General features: G+C 37.7%; 1 protein-coding gene across 4 annotated transcripts in view; it reads right to left on the bottom strand.

Moving 5' to 3' along the window:
* Positions 1 to 26441, bottom strand: part of PCF11 (PCF11 cleavage and polyadenylation factor subunit) — a 29351-nt gene that overhangs the window by 1717 nt on the left and 1193 nt on the right. The window contains exons 2-15 of one of the 4 annotated variants that reach the window (XM_054441648.2): positions 22827 to 22952; positions 20415 to 20603; positions 19879 to 20073; positions 17564 to 18678; positions 16974 to 17157; positions 16778 to 16868; positions 14283 to 15850; positions 12172 to 12268; positions 6910 to 7029; positions 6295 to 6400; positions 2928 to 3111; positions 2098 to 2253; positions 1616 to 1708; positions 1032 to 1067 (exon numbers count right to left, since the gene is read on the bottom strand). In XM_054441648.2, coding sequence (XP_054297623.1) covers positions 1032 to 1067; positions 1616 to 1708; positions 2098 to 2253; positions 2928 to 3111; positions 6295 to 6400; positions 6910 to 7029; positions 12172 to 12268; positions 14283 to 15850; positions 16778 to 16868; positions 16974 to 17157; positions 17564 to 18678; positions 19879 to 20073; positions 20415 to 20603; positions 22827 to 22952 — 4260 coding nt within the window. Of the gene's footprint in view, positions 1 to 1031; positions 1068 to 1615; positions 1709 to 2097; positions 2254 to 2927; positions 3112 to 6294; positions 6401 to 6909; positions 7030 to 12171; positions 12269 to 14282; positions 15851 to 16384; positions 16869 to 16973; positions 17158 to 17563; positions 18679 to 19878; positions 20074 to 20414; positions 20604 to 22826; positions 22953 to 26441 lie in introns of all 4 variants that reach the window. The other 3 variants (XM_054441649.2, XM_054441646.2, XM_054441647.2) reach the window with 3 other exon arrangements.

Raw genomic sequence — 26441 nt, 5'->3', positions numbered from 1 at the left:
TGAACTCAGCTCACTGCAACCTCCACCTCCTGGGTTCAAACAATTCTCCTGCCTCAGCCTCACAAGCAGGTGGGACTATAGGCACCCGCCACCACGCCTGGCTAATTTTTGTATTTTTAGTAGAGACAGGGTTTCACCATGTTGGCCAGGCTGGTCTCGAACTCCTGACCTCAGGTGATCCACTCGCCTCGGCCTCCCAAAGTGCTGGGATTACAGGCGTGAGCCACCACGCCCAGCCAACCATCTGAACTTTTAAGGTCAACGACTGTTATCATTTTTAGATTCCATATGTGATCATTAAAAAGTATACCTATTTTGGCCGAGCACGGTGGCTCACGCCTATAATCCTAGCACTTTGGGAGGCCAAGGTGGGTGGATCACTTGAGGTCAGGAGTTCAAGACCAGCCTAACCAATGTGGTGAAACCCTGTCTCTACTAAAAATACAAAATTAGCCAGGTGTGGTGGTACACGCCTGTAATCCCAGCTACTTGGGAAGCAGGGGCAGGAGAATCCCTTGAACCCAGGAGGTGGAGGTTGCAGTGAGCCGAGACTGCGCCATTGCACTCCAGCCTGGGCAACAAGAGCGAAACTTTGTCTCAAAACAAAACAACAAAAAGAATATACCTATTTAGATGGCTGAATAGAGATGTAAGAAAAAAAAATAGTAGTAAATGCTACCCATAGCTCTAGAAACGTATCCCCATCAGGATCCTTATCTTCACTTTTCCTCACATTTCTTTAGGCCTAGTGGACTAGTAAAAGATACCATGATTCAAGTGAATAAAATGCAACGAATGATAAATTTCAAAATTTTAATTGTTTGCATATCACAGAAAATGATATTCATATATGTCAATTCTGTCAATCTGGCACCAATTTTTACTGAACAACCTAAATGCTATATCAAAAAACAAAAACAGTTCAATATACTAAGTTTAAAATAACAATATTGCTCTGATGCAAAAATAAAATGAAAAGTAAAATTTATTAATGCAAATGAGAACAAATACAGTAACCAAAAAGAACTTACATTTTGATAATCTTCATAACATGATGGATGATAAATCTGAAGCAAAAAGAAAAAAAGTAAATATGTGCATATTCATTTCTAATGGGCTATTCTGATATTTCTTTTTAACTTTAAACCAGAAGATAGTCTTTGGAAAGAAGACAAAAATTATTTGGTCCCAAAATGGATAAAACCAAATTTTCATCCTTATGCTTAAAGAGTCTGAAAAACTGACTTCTCTTGGCCCATTTAAGTATCTAGCCTAACTTGCTTTGTTTTCAACACAGTATAGTTTGATGACGAAATACAAATCCACAATCAAAATAGTGTGGGTGGACAGAAAAACAACTAACTAGATTCAGAAGACCTAGTCCTGGGTCTGTCACTGACTAATAGTGCAACCTCCTATGTAAAGTGAGTACAGAACCGGGTGACTGCTAAGATCCCTTCTAATTCAAACATTCTATTACTAAAGTCCAATACCTTTTTTATTAAGACCAAAAATCAAACAAAAACTATTATGAACCCCCTCCTTTCAAAGTAATGTGTTAACCCAACAAAAAAATACTAATCTTAAGACTTCCTTATAAAGAAATGAAAATTACCTTTCCATCTACTCTAATAGCATTTTTCAAATGCCATTCCTCCTCTTCTTCATCCCAGTATTGTTCAAATTGTTCTTGACAGATTTCACAACTCTAAAATAGAATCATATAAAATGAAATTTACATAATAGACCATATTTAACCCTATTAAGTAAAAATATACAAACATTGTTAAGTGGAGTAAGGAATTTATGAGTGTTCCAAAAGTTTGAATAATGTCCAATATATAATATGATTCAAAATACATTTACAGGATTCTGTCAATCTTTCCAGCAAAAAGAGTAAACATTTCACTGCTTTTGGCCACTGTAGTTATGAAACTCAAAGCTAGATTGTAAGAGTAAAATTGAAGAGTAGAGCTTTCAAGAAGTCTTAAAATCATTAAAACAGGGATATAAATATAATTATATGTTTATGAGTATTTACTTAAAGGAAGTGAGGGACACTCCCACCGTGAGAAAATTTAAACGTTCTTCTCTCACCTCAACTGCTCCAGCTGGTCCAGCAGGTACACTTTGGAACTCTTTTTCTTTAGCAGCCTCTTGAGTTTTGAGCACAACTTCTTCATGCACCTTTTCAAAAAACTGGCTCTTTGCCCGTTCTTCCAGATCAGCTATCTCCTCAAATTCTATCCAGTCCTTAAAAGGAGTTGATTTTTAGAAGATTATTCCATTTATTTCTAAATTTTTACTGTGTATCTTCAATATAATGCCATTTAAAGGTAGGGGTACATTATTTTCTACATTATGCTCTAATATTATTTAAAATTATACTTTGAAACATATAACTAATGACAACATAAAACAACTAATAATTAAGATCTTTTCCATTAACTCTACAGTTACAACTACTAATTCAAAAAAGACAAGCTTCAAGTACATTTTTTTTTTACAAAAAACAGTCCTAGAGCCTTGGAATTTTAGAGCTAGAACAAGGCTCTAGGCTACACTCTAATCTTAATTTAAAAAAAAAAACAAAAAAAACACATTCTCTTCAAAATTCATTTTTTAAAAAATGTGTTTATATTCCAGGGGTCAAAGCCTTGGAATTTTAGAGCTAGAACAAGCCTGTATGCTATACTCTAATCTTAATTAAAAAAAAAAAAATACTCTTCAAAATTCATTTTTTAAAAAAATCTGTTTATATTCTAGGGGTCAAATTTTATTCAGGAAATTTACATGTTAGATTCCAGCAATTATTAAAATTATTAAATTATTTAAAATTATTAAATTTTAATTATTAAAATTAATATACTTTTAGAATGATCTAATTTAAGCCTAAAAGATACTATGGAGGCACATGGGTTACTTACTGTTAAACTGTAGTACCAACGTCTATGAGTGACTTTTCTGCTAACATCCTTTTCAGTTCTATTTTGCCGATAATGCCAGTCCAAATGATCCGCATAAACATCTGTCTGTGATGTTGTAAACCTCATTCCACAAGAGTAACACTGAATACCAGTGTACAGTCGATTTATAACACTGTCATAACGTCTATTTTGAAAAAGAAATAATCTTTAGTGTTGATAATATGGCTTAATGGCCTTTAAAAGCCAATTACAAATATTTCGATTTTCCATATTGTAACAATGGTGAAACCAAGAGCTGGCTGAAACAGTTAATACCCAAAGATCAGTATTATTCTCTAACAATGTGATTCACCCTCTTTACCTTAACTTTGGTGACTTTTGGAACATGGAGCCTGTCTTCTTATTGATAGCCCTGACCCAGTTATTTATTTCCTTTTAGCTAAAAATGAAATGATCCTGTGCTAGCTAACAAGGCAATAGTTAGCTTATTCTAGTTTGGAGTCAAGTCAGGATGGACATGGCAGAACAGTTAAATTTCACCTCTCTAGATCTTTGGCATTCTAAATAATTCAACTTCTCCACTCTGGTGTAACAGTGAAAAAAGTACAGAAGAAATAATAATAGTATGGATAACTAAAGAGAAAACTTAGAAGACCATTTGGAAACAATAATTAGTTTGCTGTGGTCAACAAATAATTAGTTTTTTAAATTCTGGGCTCCCTATTTGGGAAGAAACAGGTATATATAGAAGACCAAGTAAGTGAACAAATAGAGCAGTTATTAACTCCAAGAAAAAAAAAATAGCCGGGCGCGGTGGCTCATGCCTGTAATCCCAGCACTTTGGGAGGCCAAGGCGGGCAGATCACGAGATCAGGAGTTCGAGACCAACCTGACCAACGTGGTGAAACCCTGTCCCTACTAAAAACACAAAAATTAGCTGGGTGTGGTGGCACATGCCTGTAATCCCAGCTACTTAGGAGGCTGAGGCAGAAGAATCACTTGAATTGGGAGGTGGAGGATGCAGTGAGCCAAGATCACACCACTGCACTCCAGCCTGGGCCACAGAGTGAGACTCCATCTCAAAAAAAAAAAAAAAGTAGAATAAAGCAAAGAACAGAACACTGGTACTTTGTTACAGCAACAAAATAAACATCTAGTCACAATATTAATACCGAATAATAAAAAACAGTCTCATAACTACATGGAGGGGAGTTAGTAGGACACTACAAGAGCTAGCTAAATTCACCCCCCGCCCGTTTTTTTTGGAGACGGAGTCTCGCTCTGTCGCCCAGGATGCAGTGCAGTGACCCGATCTCAGCTCACTAAAGCCTCCGCCTCCTGGGTTCAAGCAATTCTCCCCGCCTCAGCCTCCCGAGTAGCTGGGATTACAAGTGCCCACTACCACGCCCAGCTAATTTTAGTATTTCTAATAGAGACAGGTTCTAGTAGAGACATGTTACCATGTTGGCCAAGGTGGTCTTGAACTCCTGACCTCAGGTGATCCGCCTGCCTCAGCCTCCCAAAGTGCTGGGATTACAGGCATGAGCCACTGCACCCAGCCTAAATCACTTTCAGAAAGTTAAGAGATTATGTCCAGATGTGATAAATCAAGAAACAGAAAATTATGTATATTATAAGAAATAGGTGGCTCAAACCTGTAATCCCAGCACTTTGGGAGGCCGAGGTGGGCAGATCACTTGAGCCCAGAAGTTTGAGAACAGCCTGGACAACATGATGAAACCCCATCTTTACTAAAAATACAAAAATTAGCTGGGCGTGGTGATGGGTGCCTATAATCTTAGCCACTCAGGAAGCTGAGGCAGGAGAATCACTTGATCCTGGGAGGCGGAGGTTGCAATGAGCCAAGACACGGCCACTGCACTCTAGCCTGGGTGACAGAGTGAGACTCTGTCTCAAAAAAAAAAAAAGAAAGAGGTAAATGGCAGAAAAAATAGTTTGAAAAGTTAAAAAAATAAAATGATTGCCTCTAGGGTACAGTGTTGGGTGAAGGAGGAAGGGATGCCATCTTTTATTAAAAGCCTTTATGTGAAAGTATTACTTTGAAAAAAAAGTGATTTTACATTATAGTATCTAATTCAAATTTAAAAAATGATTTTAAGAGTGAAAAACTCATTCACTGTTTTATTTTTTATAAAGTACTCACAGGATTAATGAATTTATTCACTAGAAAAATCTTTAAATGTTTTTTATAATACAATAGAAAATTATGAAAAGATACGCACCAAATGTTAACAGTTGTTATCCATAAAGTGAGAGTTGTACGTTTTCTTGATTTTATTTATAGTATGTTCTAATTTTCCACAATTAACATTACTTCTAAAATGAAAAACAGATTTTTTTTTTTTTTTTTTGAGACACAGTCTCGGTCTTTCGCCCAGGCCGGAGTGCAGTGGCGCTATCTCGGCTCACTGCAAGCTCCGCCTCCCGGGTTCACGCCATTCTCCTGCCTCAGCCTCCTGAGTAAAGCTGGGACTACAGGCGTCCACCACTGCGCCCGGCAAATTTTTTGTTATTTTTAGTAGAGACAGAGTTTCACCATCTTAGTCAGGATGGTCTCGTTAGCCAGGATGGTCTCGATCTCCTGACCTCGTGATCCACCTGCCTCGGCCTCCCAAAGTGCTGGGATTGCAGGTGTGAGCCACCGCGCCTGGCTGATTTTTTTTTAATTGTAAATGCTGGACTATGAAAATCTCATTTCTGAACCTCAAAAATGTTAAGAATATCAATACAGAAAAAATGATGATAAACAGAAAATGAAACTAAAAAGGAATACATGAATTATCAATACCTAATATTTATACTCCCTAAGTTTTCTGTATCACAGATTAAAAAATGAAAATTTTGAGGGACCAGGTGTGGTGGCTCACACCTGTAATCCCAGCACTTTGGGAGGCCAAGGCAGGTGGATCACTGGAGGTTAGGAGTTCGAGACTAGCCTGGCCAACATGGTGAAACTCCATCTCTACTAAAAATACAAAAATTAGCCGGGTATGATGGCGCACACCTGTAATCCCAGGAGAATCACTTGAACCTGGGAGGCGGAGGTTGCAGTGAGTCAAGATCATGCCACTGAACTCCAGCCTGGGGAGCAGAGTGAGACTTTTGGGGGTGGCCTTTGGCCCAAGTACTTGTACAGCAGACATATTTTAAAAGAAGATTTAAAAATAGGCTTCCCAAAGACTATGTTATGTATATTTTACCACATTAAAAAAAAAAAAGACTTCCTAAATGTTAAAACAGTAAAAGGGATAAAGGGAAAGGGAAAGCACTAATAGTAACAATGGCCACTATAACAGTGTTATTAAAGTCACTGCCTCTTTATCTTAAAGAAAATTAGATTACATACTGTTTCAACTCTTCAACTGTAAAATTAGTAAGATCTGGAACATCTTGATCTTCATTTTGATCTTCCTCCTCTTCAGGGGGAGGCTGAGCAGCTACTTCACTTACTTCTTCAATTAAGAAGAGACATACAAATTTATTAATACCATTCTCCATGTATTCTTTACAGAGGAACACTATAGTATTATAAGCAAATAGAGAAATCCACCTAGTCCATTCAGTGCTTCTGATCTCAAGTTTACTGGCCAAGGAACCTAATACAATTTTTTATTTTGATATGTGATGTTAACTCTGATCTCTTAAAAGTCATCTATAATAAAAGTCATTTATTTCATCAATATTCAAAACCTTTTCAAAAGTTAAATTAACATACAATTACTGGTAAAAAGCCTGCACATTAGGTATGTTAGTTAACTGAAACACATGTCCACTATAAGTTAGTTCAATCTTAGGAAATCTAAAAGAATTTCATTATAAACCAAAAATAAAAAATAAAAGCTATACCTAAGAATTCAATTATTGTAAGGACCTTTATCATAACTTATATCATTATATTACATCATACATCTCAAAAACTTAATGAAGCTTTGTGTACATTTAAGTATAAAATCACACTTACGTGTTGTAGCTGAATCAGTTTGGGACAATTTGAGAATTCCTGTTTTTAGCAATTTTGAAAACAATTCATTTACATCCACCTGACTGAGATGATTATCAGGATATGCCTTAGGGAGGGCTCCTAACAAAAAAAAAAAAAGAAAGAAAAAAAACACTTTTAAAGTGAATGTAGAACTTAAAGATGCAAATTATACTAAGCATTTTTCAAAGTTTTCTTCAAGGTGTCCTGCCAACAGTAAATTTGACAAAATCTAATTTATTAATAAGTTTAATTTCAAAAGCCGCTAAGATTATCTTTTCATTTAGGTCTACAATTCAGCATGACTTGAGAATATATTCTTTTTTCCCTTTTTTTTTTTTTATTATACTTTTAAGTTCTAGGGTACATGTGCACAAGGTGCAGGTTTGTTACACAGGTATACATGTGCCATGTTGATTTGCTGCACCAATCAACTCACCATTTACATTAGGTATTTCTCCTAATTCTATCCCTCCCCCAGCCCCCGACCCCTCGACTGGTCCCAGTGGGTGATGTTCCCTGCCATGTGTCCAAGTGTTCTCATTGTTCAATTCCTACCTACAAGTAAGAACATGCGGTGTTTGGTTTTCTGCCCTTGTGATAGTTTGCTTAGAATGATGGTTTCCTGCTTCATCCATGTCCCTGCAAAGGACATGAACTCATCCTTTTTTATGGCTGCAAAATATTCCATGGTGTATATGTGCCACACTTTCTTAATCCAGTCTATCATTGATGGACATTTGGGTTGGTTCCAAGTCTTTGCTATTGTGAATAGTGCCACAATAAACATACGTGTGCATGTGTCTTTATAATAGCATGATTTATAATCCTTTGGGTATATACCCAGTAATGGGATTGCTGGGTCAAATGGTATTTCTAGTTTTAGATGCTTGAGGAATCATCACACTGGAGTTGAGAATATATTCTAAAACAAATGCTGACAACACTGAAAACAATGACCCTTTATGCTCCCTTCTCCCACGCAATGCAGCACCACCCCTATCTCCAACTTTCCACCTTTCTAATTCTCTCTTCTAAGTACACTGGAAAAAGTAGTTTTATATAGATGAAATAGTTTATTACCTCTTAGCACTAAGCCTAAGTGGAAGTACTCCTGACCTCAATGCTCCCTGACGTAACAGGAGAACTGAAACAGGGAGATGAATCAGATGGCTCAGAGTATACCTGCTTCTATGACCTTTGCTAAAAAGCATACTGCCCTTGCAAAGCAGCTCAAGCTATTGCCAAAAAGATGTCATGGTTACTAAAGCTTCAATAACTTGAATAAATAAGATAAGCCTAACAATTTTGTTTTGCTTGATAAGGAATCCTCATTGGTGAGGAATCATTCCAGTCTCATATTTTTCCAAGCATATTCTAATAATTGTGATTCTTTTTTGTTTTGGTTTTGGTTTTGAGACGGAGTCTCGCTCTGTTGCCCAGGCTGGAGTGCAGGGGCACGATCTCAGCTCACTGCAAGCTCCACCTCCTGGTTCACGCCATTCTCCTGCCTCAGCCTCCAGAGCAGCTGGACTATAGGTGCCTGCCACCACACCCAGCTAATTTCTTTTTGTATTTTTAGTAGAGAGGGGGTTTCACCGTGTTAGCCAGGATGATCTTGATCTCCTGACCTCATGATCTGCCTGCCTTGGCCTCCTAAAAGTGCTGGGATTACAGGTGTGAGCCACCGCGCCCGGCCATAATTGTGATTCTTTAACTCAACTATGAAAACAATATTTTAGGCCAGGTGCAGCGGCTCACACCTGTAATCCCAGCACTTTGGGAGGGCAATGCAGGTGGATCACCTGAGGTCAGGAGTTTGAGACCAGCCTGGCCAATATGGTGAAACCCTGTCTCTACTAAAAATACAAAAATTAGCTGGTTTTGGTGGCCCATGCCTGTAATCCCAGCTACTCAGGAGGCTGAGGCATGAGAACCGTTTGAAACCGGAAGGCGGAGGTTGCAGTGAGCCAAGATCACACCACTGTACTCCAGCCTGGACAACAGAGCAAGAAGACCCTGTCTCAAAAAAAAGAAAACCATATTTTAATGTATTTGTATGTCACTATGATGCATCTCACTACACCTATACAGAAAAGTTCTGAACCACTAAAAATTCCTCTTAATGGCAGAAATTCAATTTGCATCCACATACACATAATCCCTTAACCACTGTATACTCTACATTTATCACACTGCCTTATATATCGTAGGCTAATTAATGTCTGTCCAAACTAAATGTCTGAATACATGAATGAACAGATCAACTTCAATAATCAATTACAGTAACATTTAACTCACTAGTTTAACCTTTACTTTCCTTTAAATTAGCTATTTATATGCCTAAGATGCATAATTAGCTATTCACATGTCTGAGGGCAGCCAAGTCTAGTAACCAAGAGCATCAACTGTGGAACCAGACTCCTGGGATTTTAACCAGAAATTCCACTTTCTAGTTGTGTGACATAATCAAGTTCCTTATCTATGCCTCAGCTTCCCGTGCCTGTAAAAAGGGTAATAATAGTTCCTACCTAAGATTGTTATGAGGTTAAATGAATTAATATTTGTAAGGAACTGAGGTGTTGGGCATTATATTTGGTTTTTTGTTAAACCAAAAAAAAAAAATTCAATAGCCTTTCTACATTATAAAGCTCTTTGAGGCCGAGTGTGGTGGCTCACGCCTATAAACCCAACACTTTGGGAGGCCGAGGTGGGAGGACTGCTTGAGTTCAGGAGTTTGAGACCAGCCTGGGCTACACAGTGAGCACCCTCTTTAAAAAAAAAAAAAAAAAAAAAAAAAACTTTAAAAATAAAAAGAAAGCTCTTTGAAGGATGAACCTTATTAAATTCATCCTAGCATACTGCCTAGCATACAGCAGATGACTAATATATGCCTGAATGAATAAATGAACATGGGTATATTTCCTATTAGAAAAGAGATGTTTACACTTTCAAATTAGAGAAGGAACCTTGAGAGAAGCTAAATATAGCACACTGAAAACTGTTGACACATCTTTTAAGAGTAAGAAGAACTTGAAGAACGAAGACACACCTAATGTCCCATTCAATACCCCCAAACAAGGGGAATAATTGTGATTTCCTCTGTGACACTGCTATGTCCTGTACACATACACATTTAACCCAAGGTTGTAAAAGCAAAACAAGGCTGGGCACAGTGGCTCATACCTGTAGTCCCAGCACTTTGGGAGGTCAAGGCAGGTGGATCACCTGAGGTGAGGATTCAAGCCACCCTGACCAATATGGTGAAACTCTGCCTCTATTAAAAATACAAAAATTAGCCAGGTGTAGTGGCATGTGCCTGTAGTCCCAGCTTCTGGGGAGGCTGAGCCCGGGAGAACTGCTTGAACCCGGGAGGCAGAGGTTGCAGTGAGCTGAGATCATGCCACTGCACTCCAGCCTGGGTGACAAGAGCAAGACTTGTCTCAAAAAAAAAAAAAAGAAACAAGAAAATATGTAGTTTCTGTAGAGCATCTCATGCCACTAACCCCAATATAAGAAATCCTCTGCTCAACAACAAAAACTGAGTTCTAAAGGAAAATACATTAATATAGTACTTGACAAGTTACAAAGTACTTTTGCATATACTATATCATTTGATTCTCAAAAAAAAAAAAAAAAAAACAGACAAATACTGATAACTACCATATCATGTTTTTTTTTGGTTTTTGGTTTTTTTTGAGACAGAGTCTCACCTCTGTCGCCAAGCCTAAGTGCAGTGGCATGATCTTGGCTCACTGCAACCTCCACCTCCTGGGTTCAAGTGATTCTCCTGCCTCAGCCTCCTGAGTAGCTGGGACTACAGGCACGCACCACCACACCCAGGTAATTTTTGTATTTTTAGTAGAGACGGGGTTTCGCCATGTTGGCCAGGATGGTCTCCATCTCTTGATCTTGTGATCCACCTGCCTCGGCCTCCCAGAGTGCTGGGATTATAGGCGTGAGCCACCATGCCTGGCCCATATGCTGTTTACACAGGAAAAAAACTGAACCTCAAGGGAGATACTTGCTTAAAGCCTGTGCATTTACAAAGTAACAGAGTAGAGATTCCAACCCTGGTCTTCTGGGCTTTAGATCCCAAATTCTTTCCTTCTCTTTTCATTATAGTAACAAAATAATAATAATAACAAATATTAATTAGTCATAATTGTCCATGTAGAAATCAAAAATTAAAAGCTTCCAAATTAATTGAATTTCTTGACACAATTTAAGGACTAATGTATAAAAAAGAGCTTGGCTAGGATTTCCTAATTACTTCAGAAGTTTTGGAAAACTCCATAAATTTATTATAAACTGATTAACTCAATACTACAGTAAAGCATGTTTCTGAAACAGCTGTTTCAATGATTCAGAAATGAAAGCAAGTATCACTAATGTATATACTTCCCACTTACCACATATTAAAACTAAAATTCATTTTACCGGGCATGGTGGCTCACACCTGCCATCTCAGCACTTTGGGAGGCTGAGGCTGGTAGATCACTTGAGGTCAGGAGCTCAAGACCAGCCTGGCCAAGATAGTGAAACCCCGTCTCTAGTAAAAATACAGAAGTTAGCCGGGTCTGGTGGCGCACGCCTGTACTCCCAGCTACTTGGGAGGTTGAGACAGGAGAATCGCTTGAACCCCAGAGGCAGAGGCTGCAGTGAGGCAATATGGCACCACTGCACTCCAGCCTGGGTAAGAGAGCAAGATTCTGCCTCATAAATAAATAAATAAATAAAACTAAAATCCATTTTAAAAGTCCTTTTATCTAGTACTAAGCATCACCCCATAGTAACAAAGATGCTTATCAGTGAACCTGGCTAGGAAAGCCGCTTTTTGCTATTTGAGTGCCCATAAAAACACAAAAATTAATCAACTTTATTAATGCAGTATCCTCAGTATTCACTGAGATTTCTGAGGTCTGTCATTTATTTCATTCTATCTCAACACAAATGTCATACCTTCCCTCCCACTCCCAGTTTCCACCCAATAGGTTTCCTTCCCTCTGTTTTGTGGACTACAAGTCCCCGCTAACCATCTCTAGCTGTAAATAGGGTCAATGTGAATACACATCCACAATGTAAATAAACTTAGAAAAGGAACAAAAATATGTCAGCTAGATTAAATTTCTCTAAATTAAATATACCTTTGCAAAATTGTCATTTCCTAAAATTCACAAAGTTAGCTATTCAACAAAACAATAATCATTTGTCTTTTGAACACAAAGTTCAGAAAGTACATACCTGAAGGATTCTGAACAAATCCAGGATTTTGTGGATGAACTGGTAAAAACTGTTGTCCTTGACCAAAAGCTACTGGCTGAGCAACACCACTCAGAACCTTTAAGAAAAACCTTAATTTTAAGAACATGCTTTCTATATTTCACGTAAAACTTTTAACATCCTAATTACATAAAAATATTCATAGATGTCACAAGGCCTGGCTTATAAATAAACATTTAGAAAGGTAACTTGGCTGCGTCACTTCACTTCTAGGTCTTCTACAAACAGGAACAATAAAACCTTCCCTTATCTGTTTCACACAGGTATAAGTTACTGAGAATGGGTTAAAACTTCTTTGAAAAGTTTAAGGTACCTACTAGAGAGGCAAAGTAGCCCCCCAAAAAGGAAAATGTAAGACACCATACAAACATAAGGTAACTAGCTGTGTTACTTTACACAAGTCACTTTACCTTGCTGGTGCTTTCCCTTATTTTACAAATAGAAGAACTGACATAATGCAACATGATCTATACACAATCACAAGGGCTAGTTAGGAGCAAAACTGAGGCCAGAATTCCTAACCCTTGCCACTTTTCCACAGATATCAAAAGCCTGTTTTAATTAGCAATCTGAATTACCAAGCACGTAAGCATCTTGCTTGGCCATCAACTTTGCACATGGTTATAGCTACATCACAAAGTAATCTTGTAAAAGGTCTTGTAAAAGATGTCAAAGGGAATGTTAAAAAATAGAACAGTCATGGAGCAAGAACTATACTGGCATACAAATACAGCATTTGCAGTCCAGAGGGAGGCAGGACTTCTACATATTGCTGGTATGTAAATAAATATCCATTTATAATCCTTGTTCAGTATACATGTGGACTTTTTGTGGTGAGTACACATAATAAAAACCCCACTGATTCTGTGTAATGTAGAAATAAGACTAAGTAAGTACCATTCTAGAGTATCTGTCAATAACAGTATCATTTCTTTCAAGGATATACAGTAGAGTAAATCTAGGCAGGCCAACTGTTTTTTCGTACCATTAGAGATGAACAGAAGGACTACTTTCTATCAATAATGTTCCTACTGTACTTTTAAAATCTTTCTTATTTTGTATTTTCTTCCATGCAATCTTACTACTATAAAATAAATCTGTCATAGTAAGAAAATTTCAGCACCTGGAAAAGAAATAAAACTCAGCCCAGGAGAATTTCAGCACGCAAGCAAAAGTAGTCATTCGAAACCAACCGAATTAATCACAAATTATAAACATACTGCCTTAAAGTTGTTTCAGTATACATTTTAAAATGTATACAGAACAAGTGTGAAAGAATACCAACAGGTAACTGTGCATGTTTCATAACCAGACTGTATTTGGAAGGCTATTTGCTATGTTGACATTAATATCAAACAATTGTGTTTAACTGAAGTGACTGGAAAGGTGGTAAAAAGTAGGAAAAAAGGACCAAAAAAAAAAGAATTGTAGACTGTGAAAGCATGGACAAAATTTGATCTTCTTTTTTTGTTTTTTTTATTATTATTATACTTTAAGTTTTAGGGTACACGTGCACAATGTGCAGGTTAGTTACATATGTATACATGTGCCATGCTGGTGTGCTGCACCCATTAACTCATCATTTAGCATTAGGTATATCTCCTAAAGCTATCCCTCCCGTCTCCCCCCTGATCTTCTTATTTAACTCAGGTTAAGGAAATTCTTGGTCCAAGAACAGTCCAATCAGTTCTATGGCTACCTTAAAGCACATCAGGGCTCAACAGTTCTGCAATGTAGAGGTCTATGAAAAACACAACTGTATAATATCTCAAAAGCTTTAAAGCAAAAAAAAAACAAAACAAAACAAAACAAAAAAAAAAAACAGAGCTGGGGATGGGGGTTTGACTGAGATATTTCCCTAGATCCTGAAAGAGCTAAAATCAATTTTGGATTTAAGTTGCAAATTTTATCCCCAAAAGATGCTCATCCCACTTCCTCAGCATGTGGCTTTAGAGTACATTAAAAACTTCTTTCCAATCTACACAATAAACTATGTCTGAAAACCTTCCTAGAAACATTAAAAAATGGTTAAGTTATCTGCATACAACGCAATTTTAGAATAACAGACTTACCTGTTGAGATGCCTGAATATTTCCTACTGTCATTGGAGCAGGTATATTGCCAAAGTTTCCAAATTGAGAACTCTGAAGATTTTTTTCATCAAAATAGTGTCCAGAAGCTCTGTTAAGTGGATTAGAGAAACTCTGGTTTCCAGGGCCATGTGGTCCATTAAAATTTGGTCCTTGAGGTGAATCAAATATTTGTTCATGTCTTTGGAACTGTAGTCCTTGGGATGGGGCATTAAAAGCATTGCCAGGTGGATCATTATATGGACCAGTCTGATTGAAAGATACTGATTCAAGCCTTTGTGAAGGATGATTGTCAAATCTTGTGCCTTGAAGACCAAGAGGAATATCAAACCGTGATGCTTGCTGATGTTGTGGACCATCAAATCTTTGAGGTACACCATCAAATCTGGGTTGAACCTGCTGTCCAGGTGGTCCATCAAACCTCTGAGGGCCTGGCTGACCAGGAGTCCTTTCAAATCTAGGACCTGGCTGACCATGTAATCCATCAAATCTTGGCAAGAGTGACGGCTGACCTGGCTGCCCATCAAACCTTAAAGCATGACAACCTTCAAATCTTGGACCACCTTGACCCAGAGGCCCTTCAATTCTCAGGCCACCTCCTGGTACAGAAGGACCCTCAAACCTCATTCCACCTCCTTGTTGAACTAAAGGGCCTTCAAACCTGATACCAACTGCTGGTTGACCATGTGGACCCTCAAACCTAAGGTTCCCACCAAGTTGATTATGTTGTCCCTCAAATCTCAGACCAGCTACTGACTGACCATGGGGGCCCTCAAACCTCATTCCAACCCCTTGCTGTAGCAAAGGGCCCTCAAATCTGATTCCACCTCCTGGCTGACCATGAGGTCCATCAAACCTAATCGCAGCCCCTGATGGACCATGACCCCCCTCAAATCTAAGTCCACCTACAGGCTGACCTCGAGGATTATCAAATCTAAGTCCACCCACAGGCTGACCATGAGGTCCTTCAAACCTTAGACCACCCACAGGTTGACCACGATGTCCCTCAAACCTCAGACCACCCACAGGCTGGCCTCCTGGTCCCTCAAATCGCAAACCACCTGGAGATCCCTCAAACCTCAGACCAGGGGAACCTTCAAACCGAAAACCACCTCCTCCTGCTTGACCAATTGGGCCCTCAAACCGCAGAGGTGTCCCCACTGGTCCTGGAGGACCTTCAAATCTCAAAGGACACCCACCTCCTAGCTGACCTTGTGGCCCCTCAAATCTCAAAGGGCCTCCTCCCCCCATTTGTCCTGGTGACCCATCAAACCGAAGGGAAGCTGGTGTGGGAGGTCCATCAATTCGAGGGCTTAATTTATTGGGTCCTTCAAAAATCATCTTCGTTGGGCCATCTCTTGCTACTGATGGCCTACTAGGTCCATCAAATAACGGTCTGTCTTCAGCTAAAGCTGTAAGTCGCTGATTTGTATCCAGGCCGGCGAATCTTGATGCTGGGCTATCTACAAATGGTTTATCTGAATCTTCGTATCGAGGTCGCTTAAGTGGAAAACGATCATTGAATGGAGATCTCTGCTCTTCTCGCACACCTTTTAAAAAGGAAAAAAATTATTTTCACTAAATCTAAAGTTACCTTAAAATCTTCTATTTTCATATGAATGTTTATCCAAAGATATAACTATCTCACTACATTAGAGGGGCAGGAGAGACAGACAGCATAAAGCAGCAGATAAGAGGATGCCCTCTAGAGTCAGACACACCTGAGTAACAAAAAAATTCCCAGCCTATCAACATACTAATTATTTCATTTTGAGAGCAAGTTATTTAACCTCTCTTTTATTTCCTATCTGTAAAATGGGGAGAATATACACTTCATTGTGTTGTTGTGAGGATTAAATCAAATTACATATAAAAAAAACCTAATGAAGTACCTGACACACAACTGGCCTTAGAAATACTAGCTCCCTTCCCTTCCATTTCCTTAAAGGGAAAAAACATAACAAAATAAATGGGAAAAAAATGGTAATCTGAACAGTCACAAAAATCCATCCCCACTTAGCTTGTTCATTTTCCCTTCACTGCTGTGTGATTCAATAGGCATAATCTGATTTAACTTTTTCTACCTTTAGCAGAGACTTGCTCGTCATGTCTTCTCCGGCCCTCATGGGGTGAAAGATTCTCAGCATAAGTACGACTCCCAGATATAGGAGAAAGACGTCTTGCTCTTTCACTAAATTGTTCTTTTCTGTCAAACTGTGCTCCACTATTCCTACTTGCATGTTTACTTTTGGATGGCTCACATTCTATTCCAGACAACAAGGCATCAGTCAAAGGGTAGTCAAAAATATCAGGATCTAAGAGATCAAGTCTTGGAAATGAATGCTGAACCTGTGTCCTTTTCAGTTTTGCTTTATGTTCATAGTAGGTTAATTCAGCATCAGATAAGAGAGGTTTCTTTTTTAATCCACCTTTATTTTCTTCTGTAGGACTATCCCGTACATTGCATCTATGTTTACCTTCTTGATACTGAAATAGCTGTCGAATTTGATGCACAACAACAAGGAAGTCATCCTGTGTAATTTCACCAGATGCTAAACGTTCACTCGTCTGTATAGGGGTGATAAAAGGAAATAAAATATTTTAAATATAAAAAAATACCAAAAAATAGACGATAGAGAATGATGACTACATGGGATTAATCATAGTAACTACCTTTTGAAGTAATTCTCTTTTGCTTGCAAGAGTTAACTCTTTAGGAATCTGAAGATTGGCATCTACACTTAATCGATGCTGTTGCTGCTTTGGGGCTCGAGGTGATAAAATTCCTTTAGTGCTTGACCAGCTCTCCCTATGCCTCAGATGAGGAGGTTTACTATGTTCATCAACCTGTTGTAAGCTGAAACCATAAAAGCAGTATGTTACATTGAAATGTTTTTTTAAAAAATACTCAGGACCATATGTAAAGATTCTTTTCAAAGGATATGGTTAAAATGGGCATATGTAACCACAAAAAGTAATTAAATGATTAAGAGCACAAAATATGAAATCAGCAAAAACAGATATGAATTCTGATTCTTGCATGTCCTGGACTGCAGCCTTAGGTAGATTAGTTAACCTTTCTAAACTTCAGTTTCCTTATCTGTAAAATAGAAATAATAATAGTATTTAACCCACAGAGATGTAAGAATTAGATGGAAAAAAAGTACTAATAGCACCTAATAAACATTTTCCAATTTTTAAATTAACACTATCTTTTGAAACATACACACTACTACACTTGACTTAAAATGTTAACATCATACCTTTTATTTTCTTCCCAACCAGATTTCCATCTTTTGGCAGACTTGGAACTTTGCCAGTTTTCTACATTCTCCTTTGGTTCCGTGCCTGACTTTGTAGAATGCTGATTTGTAGTTTCTTGTGGTCGCTCCTCTTCAGTCTTTTTCATTCGCCTTGGATCCCGAATATCCTGTTTAGTACTTCTCTTAGCATTTCTGTCTTCCCTAGAAGGTGGTGTAAACTCTTCCATATGTGACTGCTTAGCTCCAGATTGGCGAATCTTTCCAGCTTTAGGTGTCGATGTTGGAGACATACTTCTTTGCCTTCGTTTGGGTGACCGCCTATCTCTTCTCTTTGGGGAATGTATAATTGGTGACCTAGACTTGGGTGATCGAGATCTTGATCGCTTTCTAGCACTCGATCTCCCTGGTTTTGTCCCCTGTTTTTCTGACTCTTCTGTTATTGTATCCTGCTTTTGTACAATGCCATTTATGATTTTATTTCTACTTCCAGCCAGTCTGTGTTCGGATGACTTCATGTGCTCATCTTTATCCTTTTTTTCTGCAGTTTTTCTCTTCTCTTTCACATCATCATCTTTGCCATCGGTCTTATCCTGAAGATGTTTTTTTAATCTTGGATCTCTCTTGTTCATATCAGACAACCTCATACTTTCCGATTCTTGATTTTTCAAGTCTTTTGTGTGAGATAATTTGTTTTTCAAAGGTGATGGTGATTTCGATTTCGATTTCGATTTTGAATCTGATTGGTCAAGTTCTTTCTTGGTTATTTTTTCACCTGATTTACTTTTTTCTTGCTTAGATGAATTTAGTTTTTCAGAGGGTATAGTTTTACTTGTCTTAGTATCAGACTGGTTTAATGTGTTCATTAGAAATTCTTTCCTGTGACTTTGATCTTTTCCATGAGAATGTTGGCTTATCCTGTTCAGACGAGGATCCCGGTTAGTTCCTTTCAAATCCTGAATTTGTAAGGATGGTCCTGGACGGCTTTTCTCAGATTGCACAGGAACCTGATGAGGAGCTTTAACTGCCATAGGGGGAATCTGTGAAACATGTAATTTGGATGGTGCAGATCCAGGACCTAAATTGGATGTTTCCTGCTGAACACTAAGAGAAACTGCCTAAAACACAAAATAAATGTTCATGTTAACACTGTAAAACATGCAGATTGTCAAGAAATTGCAAACAACTGAAGAAGATAATGTTGTATTCAATAAATATATTTATTCAATACTATATTTAAATTGTACACTTATAATGTATAAATTGAGATTACAATGAAAAGAAAAAGTCCATGATTTAAGTTGCCCATTATTTCTTACTAGTATTTTTTGAGATTTTATAATATAATCTCTAAATAGAATGAAAAAAAATTGTTTCTCTTCCTAGTTATTCAGGATTCTGAGCCATACTGCTCCTAAGAAATTACTAAATCACTACACTCTGGCTGCACAAGAATCAGAGTCATTTCAGCTAAATTCTAAGTCCTAAAATTTAGTTTCTCCCAAAGTGGTGCTATTAATGAACTTATAAAATTCTGCCTTCCCGCACCTCACTGTCGAATAAGCTCAGATGCTAAGCAAAATAACTTAGTATAAAGTCATTTATGTGTAGAAAGATATCATCTTCCTGGCCTCCTTAATTTTGTCATTTCCGCTCATGAAGCATAAGCTCATAAAACATTAAAGACTATGCAAAAATATTTGTCACAACATGCCTACCATCTTGGGACTGAAATATTAAGTCCACATAATGTAATGATTACACAAAATTAAGATGCTACTTTATAAGATAGCAATCTAACAGAAAACTATTTGGAGGAAATAGTGTAGTTTTGTAGTTTTTGGGAGGTTTTCTTGACACAGAGTCTTGCTCTGTCACTCAGGCTAGAGTGCAGTGAAGCAATCATAGCACACTGCAGCCGCAAGTGATCCTTCCAACTCAGCCTCTCGAGTAACTGGGATCACAAGCATGCACTACCACACCTGGCTGATTTTTTTTTTTTTTTTGGTAGGGCCTCACTATGTTGCCCAGGCTGGCCTCAAACTTCTGAACTCAAGCGATCCTCCCACCTCGGACTTCCCAAGTGTTGGGATTACAGGCATGATCCACTGCGCCTGGCCTATGCAGTTTTTAATCAAGTGAATTTTACAATAAAGATATAAAAAGTATAGTCTAATAAATATACTGATTTGTAAAATAAAAGTGAAAAAAGAGTACACTATTAATAAAAGTAACGTTAATAAAATTCAAACATAAACATTACTTCCCTATTGTTAGACAGGTTTAAAATATTTAAAATGACAATCTCCCTTACTTACCAGTTGTGCCTTAGCTTGCTCTAGCTCAAGCTCCAGCTTTTTCTGCTGAAGTTCTAACAACTGTTTTTGCTTTGCCAGTAACTGTTGCCTTATTAGTTGTTCTTGTGTAAGATTCTTTTGTATATCAGGAACAATTGGAGGAGTGGAGATGCTAGGGGAACTGACCACTGTACCAGGTGTTGAAGGCTCCTCGGGCTGTAAGAAAAGACAATTTGTTTAAAAAAAACATATCAGCTAAAAAGGAAGCTAGGGAGTAAATAAAAATTATCAGCTTAACTCTTAATATTATCCAAATTCCTATCACACAGAAAACTTATCAGAAATTTAAAACCCAAAATAAATGTTACATACTACCTAAACAAGGTGAATATATTTCTAAATAAAAATTCCAAACATATACATAGTATTTTTTTTTTCCAAATTGAACCAATTCACTACAGAGTATTCTATTTTGGCTTTCTGGCAGTAAGTTCTGTAGAAGAATTCAAAATGTGATACTTAAAAGTATGTTACTTACTATTCATATTAAAACTTACCGATTTATTTAAAAATTTAGGATTCACATGGATGCTAGACGTATTCACATTGGGGGGCAGAGGTTTAATAGGCCAAGCAGGATCTAATGAATTGACTCTGACATCCAGGGCATAAAGTTTCTTCAAAGGGAATATTTCATCCCATGTGGAACGTAACTTAAATAAACTTTTCCTAGTATTTTCATCCACCTAGAACAACAGAACAATTCTATGGCTTGTTAAGTTACTATAGAATATTTTATATATTAAATATAAGTTATATAAATCTGCTCTACTTCACATATAGAACTGTACTACCCATTGGTAACTATATACAACAGTAATAATTTATTAAAGGTGCATTTCTCCTTCAAAAACAGAGTAATTAAAACCATTTTCACCTAGCCTTCATGCAAGCAACAAACCAGGTGAGCCTTTCTATATACAAAACATTCCCACATCTTAGAGCTTAGTATAATATTCCTAACGTTACTCTTTCTCTGGGGAAAAAAAATATAAAACAACTAGAAAATATAAAACTAAAAAACATAAAACTAGAAAAATTGATTACCTGATGGCTTAAATGTTTTAAATTATTTACATAGTAGTACAAAGTTAAAATTAAAGCAAAACTATCTCACTAACCAATGCTCAGCAATACTATACGGTTGGGTACATAGGAACAAGATATTGCGGTGTGGAAAGCACTTTAACAACTGAAATTCACAAAATCTTAACCACTGATAAGCCTTAGTTTTAAATAACTTATCTGTTCAGGTTTGTGATGGCGTAAAAATTTTTAGAAAATTTGCCATTGCCAGGCACAGTGGCTCACGCCTGTAATTCCAACACTTTGAGAGGCCGAGGCAGGTGGATCACCTGAGGGAGTTCAAGACCAGCCTGACCAACAATGGTGAAACCCCGTCTTTACTAAAAATACAAAATTAGCCAGGCATGATAGCTCATGCCTGTAATCCCAGCTACTCGGGAGGCTGAGGCAGGAGAATCACTTGAATCCGGGAGGCGGAGGTTGCAGTGAGCCGAGATTGCGCCATTGCACTCCAGCTTGGGCAACAAGAGCAAAACTCCATCTCAAAAAAAAAAAAAAGAAAAAGAAAGAAAATTCGCCATCAAGAAACCTAGGACTTGGGAAAACTGAGTTAGATTTTCAACATTAGGATAGACAGTAAAGCCTTAACTATATTCATAAGTCTTCAGATAATAATGTATTTATTACAAGGTCATTTTAATCAACTGTCATGTTAATGCCCAGTTAGGCTCAGTAAAGGTATGCTACCAAACACCCAAGTGAATTTGAACATACTGAAACCGAAACCAAGAGGTTGGTTAAGCTTCTCCTTAAGACTACAGCCTCTGGTTAGCAGTATTCAGCAAATGTCTACAATATTCTATTAATAAGCATTTTAATGCTATCTGATATAGAGCTTTCCAAATTTCTTCTGCATGTACTATTTCTTTTCTCTAAGAACTTAAAAACATTTCTCAAATAACAACTACCTATTTTCTAATAAACATGTAAAATCTAATACTGAATAGTTCTTCCAAAAAAAATTCCAATTCTACAAATCTGACAACTGACACACAGGTGTTCATCTACTAAAATATAATAACTACCACCAAATATTGACATTAGGAAACAATCTTTAAACCTAAGTATCTCATAAGTGCTTTTTTGTTCAATGTGAAAGATATAGCCTGACAGGCAGAGAATTACCTCAGCAAATCCCTTGTCTTCCTCAACATAATACTGCTTTAACCAAACCACCATGTTACAGTGTTATGGAAGAAATTTACAATCTCTAGATATGAAAAATAAGCCTACTTTCTGAACACTAAGGTGGGGGGAAAGGTATTTCCAGAATAACCTACAGCAATTAACTGATCCACCATTCACACATACCAACGACATTCACCTAAAACATACTTGAACAATGTAACAAAAGAGTAAACATTTCCAGAAAACAAAACAAAAAAACACAGAAGTTTCAGGAACCAATCACAGGTTGAGACACTGAGGGATTATACTTTTTACCTCCCCAACAGAACAGTCAACATCCTAACACCAGAAATGTAAACAATGAAATTTTAATTACTCTTGACGATTTCAGATCTTTTTGCCTGGTTTATAAGTGATGAAACAGATGTTCAAATGAACAAACTCTATTTTTTTAAAAAGCACAATTCTAAAAGCAAATCCATCTGTTCTTAAACGGATAATGTAAACCCCTAGAATCTGTTCTAAAAATCTAACATAAAACATTAACTTCAGCCTCTTTGAAATGGTACTAACGATAAATGTCCAAAAGTATAAAACATTTCACCACCCAAGAAAACCCAACACAAAGCAAATATTTATTTAATCAGGAACACATTTTTTTAAAAAAACGCAAATGTTTCTAAATGCATATGTACCTTTTCAAACACACAAATAAATGTTGCAACTAGATTTTTAGTAAAGGCAGTGAGATACTCTCTTCCAACGTTTTTCACAATAGAATCCATAAGGTACATAACAGGAAGCTTCTCTGAGGAAGGAGCCTGAATAAAAAGAAACTGAGAAGTTTAGTATAATGAATTACCACCAAATAATTATTTAAAAGTGAGTTTTTAAACCTACAATACAGACCTCTATTTTTGTTGATACTAAATATTTTTGAAGTAATCTTTATGAAACTTAAGTGTTCAATCAAGTTCTCAACTCTTACAATCCTTAGTTGAGCACAAAAAAGCTCAGAATTACCAAGATGAACAACAGCTGTAATCCCTAATATACTCATTTAACACTCAATGAAATTTCAAGTTCATGTGGTAAAAAGACCTGTGTTTTAAGTGACAAAAATAAGGAGGAGGTGAGGGAAAATTACTTTATATAATCCAAGTGTCAGTTTTGTGACCCATATTAACTTACAATGGTGTGCCTACACTCAAAGCAGTTTTTAGACCTCTTGTAGAAACTAATTTCCATGGGCATATTTCATATGTTCAAGTCTATGAAGCTTTTGTTACCTGTAAAATCACTAGGATTACTTCTCTATAATCCAAATGAACAAAAATTAAAAACACTTCACCTAGGAAGTCAATGGCAAAACACTGAAACTTGCACACGAACATGCAGGAAGTTGCAAGTTTGTTACTCAGACAAGAAAAACTGGATGGAGCAGCCGCTGAATCATGTAAATCAGGTTGAACTTGACTCTGGAAACCAGGATTTGTCCTGAAGATTTTCTTCACAGACTGGACTCTCCGCCGAGATATTTTCCTCTGACATGCACAAACCAGGGCTTATAAACTTGTGCAGAGCCAGTGTGGCGATGCTGATACAGGTGGCCCTTTCCAAAGTAAAGAAATGTTGCCCCAGTTCAACTGCAATGCCTACCCACCACTGGCTTTTAGAAGGCACAGCAAGCTTCCAGAAAGCATCAGCAGGTTCACAGACTTGTTGAGGAGCATTAAGACACACCATAATAGTTTTAACTCTGACTCCAAAGGAGCACCCATGATTTAAAAAAAAAAAAAAAAAAACTTAGGTTATCCCCATTTACCCACCCCATGTGTATAGGAATCTTAACCCTGAGTACCACTTACCCATAGCTGCCTGAAGCTAGGGTAGGCTCACAGTTCTGGAGTACACAATGCCATCATATATAATAAAACCAATCGCCCATACAAGTGTGTGGAAATGCTCTTGCTTCTGATAACACCTTTACAACCAAAAGTTGGCTAAGGAAAGCTCTGAATAACTTTGTATGAAAAATTTCTTTTAAGGTACTGTCTAATAAAAGGGTTCACCCACTGCATGTGGGTCAACTATATTAAAGTACGAACATGTCAAATGGTTTACTGCTGTGTCTTTACCTTACCATGTCATGTTTTACACCATTTTAGTCATTATTGTACTTATGAAGATAAACAGGCTCTCTTAAACACCAGTCTGTTAAGTAGGCTAATTTTTTATTGTACAAGTGAAGTCCTTATATGTATTATTTTTCGCTACTGCTCTCTCCTGGGAGGAGTCAAATTACGTGTGAATCCTTTAAGTTTAGTAACGCAGAGAAGCTAAAGAATAAGGACACAAACATTCACCTCCAAAACACAAAACCAGGCCAGTTTGCTACCAAATAACGGAAATCCCTCCCCTCACCCTCGATCCCAACCCAGATTAAGATAGTTCCCCCAAAGTGACTTTTACATCTTTTCCTCAATCTGGCTTTACAAAAATAACCAGGAAACGTGTGCCCCCAAAATTTCAGCTGTCTTTTACCAGCAAATAGCCCATCTATTTTCATCACTGTGTAGCGATATACAAACACAAGTTTTATGTGGTTACTATATTCAGCATTTAGTTTTCGGTTCTCGAAGGTCTTCCGGATCCATTAAAAACCAGAAAGGAAACTGTTCCTTGAGTGACAACCTGAGCTGCTAAATATTAGGCGCTGAGGAATATTAAATCCCAAGATACGAGGTAATTAGATTTTAAAAATCAATGTTTTTGCCTTAAAAACACAAGTGCTTTAAGGCATTTAATGTCAAGTTAAGCCTTCAACAAGGCAAAAACTAAGTTTTCATGTCCAAGATGTTTGTGGTATCAATAAACAGCATGTTGAGTATGAGGAATGCTTCCTTTTTAAATCTCATACTTAAAAAAAAAGCTGTTTTACATACACTTTCACAGGAAAAAAGTGAACGAAAACTTGTATCTTAGCTGTCACACTGAGCATGATAAACTTGTTGAGGCCCTTAAAAGGAAAAAGGAAAAAAACCCTTCCTTTTCGTCCTCTTTAAATTATGAAAGGACCACCTGAAACCGTGTATCTTGTGAAGAGGTTTACCCAAAAGAGTGGATGGAACCTAAAGAAGAATGAACCCAAGTCACTTAAAGACTTTTGTTTAAAACACACAACCACGTAGATAAAAATAAGTCTTGGAAACAGATTCTACACCTTACAAAGGTAAATAAAAAAGACAAATACATATTTTATATGTTTTATTCACAAATTTTATAATACCAGTCACACATTTCAAAACCATTTATTAGAGTCAGACCACTCAGTTTTACACTAGACAGAAACCGTCTCTCAACAATATATTGGTGGTTGTTGTTAAAGTGGCCTTTAAAAAGGGGTTCACTCTGCTAAAAGGAGGCTCATCCTGATAATTGCAATCACTAACAACTAGAAAAAACTAAACCGTGAGTACAAGCTTGAAAAATAAAATGTAGCACTGGGACGCTGTTAAAACTCATTATAACTAAGTTTAACAGTAACTTTACTTAAATGACATATCGCTCCCATATGAATCCACAGAAGAGGAGGACTACAGGGAAATATAAGGTGGCAGAGGACCACTTCTATCAAGGGGTAAAGAAAAACACTCCTTCGCTATCAGGGAAGGGAGAAAAAGAGAAAAGGAAGAGGAGGAGGGACTGAACTTTTCAGAGAAACTGCAAGTACTTGTTACCCTCTGGGCCAGTTCTCCACCTACAGGTTGGATAAGATCTCCTCCCCCCACCCAAACCCCACCCTCAACCCCACTTGCCCCTATTTTGGGACCAATTAGACAGACCCTCCAATAGGAGAATAAAAGTTATATCTAGCCGCCCCCACCCCAAAATGGGGCTGACGGGAGTGAGCAGCTGCCTGGCTGGCAGGGAATGGATTCTCCTCTCTTCCCTTTCGCATCATGTGCTTTTCAGGCGCCATGTTGGGCTCCTAACAGGCGGCTGCTCCACTCGGGGCCAAATCCCTATTCCCACCCACCAACAGCTCGCTCCCAGGTCCCCCTTCACCTTCTTCCAACCCACAGAACACAATTACCAAAAAGGGTGCTGGGGGAAAATGGGAGACCCTCTCTCCCACTTCCCAGGGGATTAAAATGGCTTATGTTAACTCTTACTTCCCCAAACCACAAACTGCCTTTAAGTCTCCCCCACCCGAAAGGGCTCTATTCAAAGCGTGTGTGTCGGGATATACAATGCGGTGGCCTAAAAAGGGAGTTGGAAAGCGGAAGTGGGACTCCACCCTTTATCCT

This window comes from Pongo pygmaeus, chromosome 9 (assembly GCF_028885625.2).
Source record: "Pongo pygmaeus isolate AG05252 chromosome 9, NHGRI_mPonPyg2-v2.0_pri, whole genome shotgun sequence".
Taxonomy (NCBI): Eukaryota; Metazoa; Chordata; class Mammalia; order Primates; family Hominidae; genus Pongo; species Pongo pygmaeus.
Note: the sequence above shows the minus strand (reverse complement) of the source record. Positions and strands in the feature narration are given on the sequence as shown.